Source organism: Vigna unguiculata, chromosome 11 (assembly GCF_004118075.2).
Source record: "Vigna unguiculata cultivar IT97K-499-35 chromosome 11, ASM411807v1, whole genome shotgun sequence".
NCBI lineage: Eukaryota > Viridiplantae > Streptophyta > Magnoliopsida > Fabales > Fabaceae > Vigna > Vigna unguiculata.
This window is the reverse complement of record NC_040289.1, coordinates 34,894,610-34,902,981: the sequence shown is the minus strand read 5'-3', so window position 1 is coordinate 34,902,981 and position 8,372 is coordinate 34,894,610. Positions and strand designations below refer to the sequence as shown.

The 8,372-nt window shown below is 35.9% G+C and overlaps 1 protein-coding gene across 6 annotated transcripts; it reads right to left on the bottom strand.

Annotated features, from left to right (window-relative positions):
* Positions 1–1,330: 1,330 nt before the first annotated feature.
* Positions 1,331–8,066, bottom strand: LOC114168384 (BEL1-like homeodomain protein 8). 6 transcript variants are annotated; one of them, XM_028053174.1, is made up of 6 exons: positions 7,926–8,066; positions 5,715–6,951; positions 3,593–3,723; positions 3,320–3,490; positions 3,133–3,193; positions 1,331–2,227 (listed from the first exon to the last, which is right to left on the bottom strand). In XM_028053174.1, exons 2-6 carry the CDS (start codon positions 6,906–6,908, stop codon positions 1,697–1,699), a joined length of 2,088 nt encoding a protein of 695 aa, XP_027908975.1. In that variant the 5' UTR covers positions 6,909–6,951; positions 7,926–8,066; the 3' UTR covers positions 1,331–1,696. The 6 variants fall into 6 exon arrangements, with proteins under 6 accessions (XP_027908975.1, XP_027908970.1, XP_027908972.1 ...); XM_028053171.1 differs by adding an exon at positions 7,541–7,772 and having other exon boundaries at positions 1,697–2,227; positions 3,320–3,723; positions 7,926–8,060; XM_028053170.1 differs by adding an exon at positions 7,545–7,772 and having other exon boundaries at positions 1,697–2,227; positions 3,320–3,723; positions 7,926–8,060.
* Between the last annotated feature and the right edge of the window lie 306 nt (positions 8,067–8,372).

Here is an 8,372-nt window from a genome sequence, read left to right as displayed (position 1 = left end):
TTCCATTCCATGTGTTTTGTTCTTGAGTTGATGGTATAGATTGTGAGTTAAGTTGATTTAATTATCACTCAAACCATTCCTTTTTTTATCTAAATTTTCATTCCCACATCATGTTATTCCAAATGCCCATCTCTAAGTATGGGGTAAATGAAGTGGTAGCTCTAATATAATGCGGCATGATGAATATGGGTGAAATCACATGATATGATAAACCTATCCAAGAGATCCCTTCGAAAATTTATTTTCTTCCCATCCTAGGTTTAGACGAAATCATTGATACCCCGAGAACCTAGGCCCTCCTTCGGAACCTATATTCACCTTGTAATTATAGAACTTGAATTTTTATTTCATGTTAGAATATATATATATATATATATATATATATATATATATATATATATATATATATAAATGATATGCTTGTTTATAATTAATTATATGTTAAGAATTCAATATGAAACAATAGTTTTATATCCAAAGTGTCATTATGGGAGGCTAAAGGTACTCCTATGTGTGGACATCATTCCAGATGAGAGAAGATTGTCTACAATTCATCAGAAATGTTTTTTATGTTGTGCATCATGACTTTGTTCATTGGTCTCAACCATCATAAGGTGGTTGTCCGTCATTTGACTAATAAATTGGTCATGTAGAATTTGGAGTTTGATTTTATGTCTATGGTGCTTGAAATCGTTGGATAGTTGAATCGAAACGTTCTTTTCATCTGTACACTTATAATTTTTTTCTATATTCTTTTTTATTCTTTTGGAGGAAGTACTCCATATGTATTTTGAGATTGTCAATATAAAATATGGTATATTTTTGTCAGAATATTATATATGGGCGTCAAAATGTTTTTATCAAGAGTCACAGGACATGTTATAAACTCCTAAATACGAACTCTTTTGACAAATACCAAATGAACATCTACTTGTAAAGGATTCTCTTTAAAATTCATCAATGACACAAAGTAAACACATTTGAAGCAAATTTTTACAATTTTGAAATTAATCACACACTAGACCTTTGGTAATACTTTAGACGGTGATGTGAAGACCCCAGTATCATGTAGCACTTCCAGAACTCTTGCAATATCTTCTCCAATATCATCATCTCAAATGTCGACAAGACAACTTCTAGTTTTGACTCAAATCACAGAACAAGGTTTCATAACCTATCTAATAACGTTGTTCTCACTGCAAATGACTATCTATTATCATACACATACACCCCTTGTACAGTGTGTAAAAGGTAAAAAAAAATAAAAATCGAATGGTATAGAGCGAGGAGAAGAATTTATTTGTTTAAATATTGCTGCTGTTCTTTTCTCTTTTTTTTTTTTCTTAAGTAGCCCAAATCACATTAAGTTAAATATTACAGAAATGTGCATGCAGGAATATTGACCTTAAATTATTTGCCCTGCTCTTCACTATCTTTGCAAGTTTAACCCTCTTCCAAATATTCATCTGCCATGTTGTAAGGTTAGCCACCAATCTCAGTTCAGAATTTCCCCAACAAGCAAAAATTTTGAAGGTAAAAAACATCTTACACAGTAACCCCACCTCTTCCTTTTTTGTATACAAATGTATACAAAACTTCTTTTATGCCACATTCACGGGACGTGACTTCAGCTACAAAAGGGTCCCCATTCCCTTTGACCAATTCTTATTCTTTTTCCCTAGGGACAAGTATCTAACTAGCCCACAAAGTCATGGATCATGTGCCCTCCAAACTGACGCCTAAGCTCCTCCTCTTGCTGCAGTTGTTGCTGTTGCACACCTTCAACACTATGCCTAAGCCCCAAGGTGAGTGACACAGATCCAAGACCACCAACCTCAAGTGCACCTCTTCTGTAGGGCATAAACCCCATCACAGTGCCCTCCATGTTTGGTGTGGCAGCAATCTGGCATTCCAGTTTTGACCTCTTCTCTTGATTCCATTGCTCCTCATTCATCCCAATGTGTTCCTCATTGCCTCCTGCTGAAGATGATGACCCCATTTCCAAACACTGAAACTGCTTTTCAGGGATTGCATGTGTGTGAAACCTGCTCACAGGTTGATCTGATTTGGGTTGGTTGCTACTACCTTCACATGCAGAAGCTACCTGGTCACTTTTATTAGAGCCTTGGTGGTGCGCTTCTGCTGCACCCTTTGTTTCGAGCATGTGTATTTCCTCAACCATTGGCTTCCACACACGCACTCGAGCATTTATGAACCAGTTTGATACCTACGTTTCAGTTACATCGTTATTCCAACCTTCTACAACTAAATATATATATATATATATATATATATATATATATATATATATATATATATATATCAGCTGGTTGCAAATACGTTATTCCAAATTTCAAGAAAACCATAAAAAGCATGTTAGGATACCAGTTTCCAACAATGCAAATTTCAAGCATTAAATGTGTATGCTTCAAGTTTGCATTCTTGGAAATCGTTTACACTACAAATATGAGAAACTTCTATAACCCAAACCATTAGACAACAAAAGAAAACACTTTTCACAACTATCCCTAAGGTATCATTACATGGTGAACATCATCTGAATCCAGACTAGTATGTACTAAAATTCTCTCAGATTAAAATGTGTGACTACAGGTTACGTAGAAATTTGTACAAACAAACGTTCTCAGAACATGTACTAATTTCCCCGTAATTAAGGTGAGTTTGACATTGCTTCTTTATTACTCAAATTCCCTTTATATATGCATACCCTTATTCAAATCTTCAAAAGTGACATTATTTTCAGTTGTTTTCAGTGAACCTTTTGATTTAGAGAAGGAAATAAGTGAAAACACAAATGTTCACTATAAGATGTTGTTTCAAAAAATTTGAAAACCAGAAGCAAAATGAAAAGTGATGTACATTTGTAATTATGCATAAAAACGTATGTGTCGGCCTAAAAGCCTGAGAATGAAAAACAAAAGGAACAAGTTTCCTCACTGATTAAATTAAGACTTAGACTTTGAAATAGCAAATATTTGACGATATTTGGCACACTGATTGGACCCACTAAGAAGCCAACAAAAGAGCATGTCAAAGACACAAATGAAATCAAGCATATATAGCTGAAGGACTATAGACATAATAATGAATTCAAAAGGAGTAGACCCCCACCTGGTTTCTCGAAAGACCTGTTTGGGTAGCCAACATGTGTTTATCAGTGTCCGTGGGGTACCTGAAATGAAATTGAACAGCAAAAAGAAAACCATAACTCAATCACTCTTTCCTTCTTCTGAGCAAACAGAAAAGAATCATAGTTTTATTTCATACACACGAGAGGTCACAGAGAGAAAAGACATACGGATGAAGAAAATGCTCAAAGAGCCAAGCTTTAAGAATTGCCACTGATCTTTCTGGTAAGCCTCTCTGGGGCCTCCACACGTGTTGTTGGGGCTCAAGAAAGTTTATGTTACCCCCCAAAGATTTGTTTTTTTGAAAACTTTGATCGATGCACCGTAGCCTTGCCATGTTACTGTCAAATTTACCACCATTACTTGTGGTTGGCATTGAAAAGTCCTCTCCCAAGACTTCACATGTAAGCTTCAGTTGATCTGAGATAGCACTTTTTAAGTACCTGAAGTGTTTCGATACTGACTTCAGAGCCAAGGAGACATAAGGAGTTGCAGAACTAAGACCAGCAACAGACTCGAATGATTGAACCACCATTTGCATTTGTTGATGGTATTGCTTGTATCTCCTTGTAACCTATCATCACTCACAAAACCAAAAAGCTTAAAAACATTGCCATGTTTTTTAACCAGAATGAGAATAAGCCTAAAATTATACTATTCCAAACCATAACAACACATCATTATTGAGTTGTGGCGAGCACAGTAAAACAATAATAATAAGATATTTGAATGTTGTTCTAACCACCACAATTATTCAGGTTAAATTATTAAAAGTGTGTTGAAGAACATGACAAAAAACTAACCACTAATAACCCTCCAATTTGAACAATAGCAACCAGGTAGGATAACACCTCAAACGCTTTGTGTAGGAATTTTGGAAGAAACAAAGAACTTTCGGAAAGTGGAATGTGCACAGGTGAAAGGTTATCTAGCAACACTGTTCTTGCATAGGCATAGACTCCTATTAGAAGTGAATCCAAGACATTTTGAGCAACAAACTTCATTTCTACTATTAGAACACAGTATTCCAAAACTACAGTAATTCCAACAGTATATAAAGCAATTTAATGTAACCTATATTCCCTCATTAAAATAGCTAAATCACGAATCTATACCAAATGTAGTACAAGAAAACAGCAGTATCATCGAACCTGTTTGAGTGCATTAAGATTTGTGTTTTCTGAAAATTTATTTCAAAAGTAACTAAAAAAGCTTGTCTGTAGGATACATCAACATCTAAGTGAGTACACTGCTGTGTGCAGGTGAACATATGCACGTGAGTGAAGAATATATTTCAAAGCTCTTAGGTAAGCAACAATCATTATTTAGTGTGCAAGAAACTCAATTATTTTGTAGAGGAGACACCACATATTTTGAAACTGTTCACTTAGCAAGGAACAATTATTTATTAGCAAAGAGGTTCTTTTAACACAATTTCACAATTTTTATAGAAGTAAAACAAGCTTTAACATATGTTAACTCTTGTATTTCTAAAGAGAAAGAGAGGGAAAAGTATATACTGTTTTCTAGTGTCAAAGTAACATTGTCCTATTTATTATGTATGAGACGTATTTATTATCTAGAGAAAGGAAGGATTAGCAAACAAATAAACAGTTTGAATGTTCTTTAATAATATCCAAAATTATACAAAGAACAAAGAAAAATTCTAAAAAATTCAATGCGTGACACTCCTGTCATGTTTATATTTCTCCACATTATTTAAATAATTAACTAGTTAATCCATTAAAAACAATTATACAGAACCCATTTATCAATTTAGTTCATTATTAATTGGATAAGGTATTTACCAAGATTTCTATATGTTGTGACTTCACATTTTCAGAGTCCATATTAACAAAGATTAATATGACAAGATAAAAAATGTTACTGAAGAAGAGATCAAATACGGTAAAGATCATTAATTAACCAATACAAATGACACAGAAATATGTTGACACAATAATAATTTGTAAAAGTAAGAAATTAAAGAAAGAACCAACATATCATTAAAGAAGAATGCGATCCTATAATTAGCATATCAAAATACAAATACCCCCACCCAACAGGAAAGTATGAAAAACAAAGAAAAAGAATTAGAGCTACAATAACTACACAACACACAGACTATTTCTGAAAGGAATGTAACAACATTACCAAAAACTAAAATTGTAACGATCAACAGTAGTATTACCCACAAATCATGTTATAATAGTATTTAGCTTGAACAAAACCATTCAAACCAAAAACAAAACACTATGATATACATATAAAATTAGAAACACGTTCAAGTTAAATAACTAACCAAATCGACACACCAACACAAATATTTTCATCACAAACAAACTTTTCGTGAGCTTTGCATCCACAATAACCGACACCAGATGACCTCATGTTGCAGACGAAAGTTTTAAAGCATTTGGCCTTTTTTCATGTTACAAAACAGTAAAAACCTCTGACAGACATTAGGCATAGATACATACCAAAAACACACAAGACAAAAAAGTAAGAAACACAAAGAGGCCAGAAGGGTTACTATTACTCTACATGAGCAGTGAAAAAACCAACCTCCTCTTGCATGTACAGTAGTTTTGCCTTGTTCTTTTGGCACTCTGGCCGAGAAGAAAGACAAAAGTTACTCGTGGCTCCGCCATCAGCGCTATTTGCATTATCATTTTCATTTGAATTATACAACACGGAGGATGAAGCACCCAGATTGCTAACACCTTTTGCAGCACCTCCACTTTCATCAACATTAAGAGCATCACTAGCAGCTGCAGAAATAGATGCAGCACTGACATCTCGAGAGACCCACTCTGCAACGTCACAACCCCCTCCTTTCGCAGACTTTGATCCGTATTGACAGCACCACTCATCTAACAGCTGTTGACACGGCTTCAAGAATCTCGAACTCTTCAAAATCGTGGCGTACCCGGTGAAGGGACCGAGGGGGCCAACGTTTCGATAAACAGTATTGTTTGAAAGCGCGTTCAACTTCATGGACGACTTCAATGACTTTGAATATTGAGTAGGGTCATCTGATGCAGACCCTTCTTCAAAACAAGGCTTCGATTGTGAGTTTGATGAAAGTGACAGTGATAAACCCTGATGAGGATTTATGTCTTGTTCGTTATTCTTCTTGAAACCCATTGCTGCGGTACTGTTTGTCCATAAATTAGCACCCCCAAAACGTAACTCGTTGTTCGCTTGATAATGAAGCACAGGCTCGGCATGGTTTCCTCCCCAAACGCCGTAAGACATGTCCTGCAAAGCATTATGGTAAAGAGGAGGCGAAGCAGACGAAGAGGGAGGGTAATGCATTTCACCAGAAGCATTGTTATTAAGCTCAGAAGAGAAGAAGGTGTTGCTGTTGCTGTTGTTGGGGTTGGGGTTGCTTTCGTTATAATTCACCATCCAATTAGCACCCAAGTGGCGTGGTTCTGGTTCACATTGTTGGTCCTTCGGGGACGATGAATGAGGAAACGAAGTGGAACCATACTGAGCCATCATCAGTTCTTGACACTCCAACGGGTTTCTTGGAGTGGAAAAAGATATCATATCCGATGAATAAAGGGCCTCGTCAAGCATGTTTCCATTTCGAACATTTCTCACTTGAAGAAGATCCAAGTTGAAACCTGGGTGTAACGATAACTGTTCTAGGTTGCTTGGGAACTCTTGCAAATGTTGGGAACTATTTTGGATCCTCAATTTGTCCCGCCGAAGTTGTTGGGCAACATGCAGTTCAGGCCTTAAGCTGCTCATTCCAACTTCCTAGTCCCACCACTCTAACTCCACCGAAGAAACCCTTTTCACAGGTAAATATACCATTAATTTCTCCCACACATTGTAGAGAGAGAAAAAACAACAACCATTAACAAAAAAACACAAAAAGAAACAGACGAACAAACAAACATATGCATCATAACTTCAATCGTAGTATAGTAACAAGCAAGCAACAGTGTTTATCTGCATAACTTCGACGAAAAAATAACTAAATTGTTAATGTGAATTACACTACAGTCGACAAAATAGGTACAAAATTCAAACAGCAGCAAAATAGGTCCAGACGACAAAAACAAGAATTTGACATGAAAATTAAAAAAAAAAAAACGATAAACATAGACCGTCTTGTGTTTCGAGAATAGATAGAGTTGGTTAATTTATTATTCTATACGGTGAAATTAATAAAGCAACTTGCGTTCCTTCTCTTTTTCACTCGCTTCTGTTTGTACCTTTATTTAGCAATGAGAAAAACACAAAGGAAGAACGAACAGATACATAGGATAACTTGCCCTCCTTAACAGCTTTTATATGACACTATTTCAACCACCAAAACCAACGGTATAACATTCTTCCTATGTATGTGTCGGTAAGGTTGAAGATGAAGCACTCACTCACATAACTCACCGAAGCCGTGAAATCTACGGAAGTACAGAAAACAGGCACAAGTTAAAGCTCTAACGGGATACGTAAAAACACGACAACAAGTGAAACCCTAACTTCTGATCCAGCCTCGAACTCCAACGGATCTAGCGGAGGTTTCCAAGTTCAACCACCAAGAACTTACCCACGCTTCGTTAAAAAAACTAACAAGAAGAAAGAACCACCTTGAGAGTGGTGCATACGCTGAAATTAACAAAGAAAAAGAAACACAACACCACAATGAATTCACGGGGAGAGAAAAAAAAATTGCTTACAAAAATAATACTAAAAAAGAAGTAGAAGTTTGAGATATAGAATAGTGGTGAAGGAAGTGGCATGGTGGGTAGTTTATAATACCTTAGGTGCGATCGAAAAGAGGTTTTGATGAGATTTGGTGGGAAGTGTGAAGATTCCGGTTGGGGAAGTGTTGCTGTTGTTGTTGTTGGTATGAATGAATGTGAAGTGAGAAGGGTGAAGTTAAGCAGTGCTACAATGATTGCAAAAGCGATTATCAGCCGTTACTTTTAACGTCTGAATTAACATAAAGTTACGTGTGTTTTGTTTTCTGTTTTTTATTCTTAAAAAATATTTAATTTTGTTCTTACTTTTTTAGGTTTGGAAAAGAAAAAAAAAAAAAAAACTTGAGAGGGTGAGAAAAATGTGTGACGCTGGGTGAAGCTCCAACATTTGTGGTCCCTTCTCCTTCTTCTTTCCACAGCTTCTTGCCATCTTCTTTTCGCCCTTTTTATTTCTTGGTATTTCCGACTCTGTCACTGTCTCCTCCACCCCTTCTGCATCATCCTA

Coding starts and splice junctions, on each gene's coding strand:
- LOC114168384 (XM_028053169.1), bottom strand. CDS start 6,908: ATGAGCAGCTTAAGGCCTGAACTGCATGTTGCCCAACAACTTCGGCGG. Junction 3,194..3,319: donor TTTGAGCATTTTCTTCATCC/GTATGTCTTTTC, acceptor ATTTCATTTCAG/GTACCCCACGGACACTGATA. Junction 2,228..3,132: donor CAGGTCTTTCGAGAAACCAG/GTGGGGGTCTAC, acceptor ACTGAAACGTAG/GTATCAAACTGGTTCATAAA.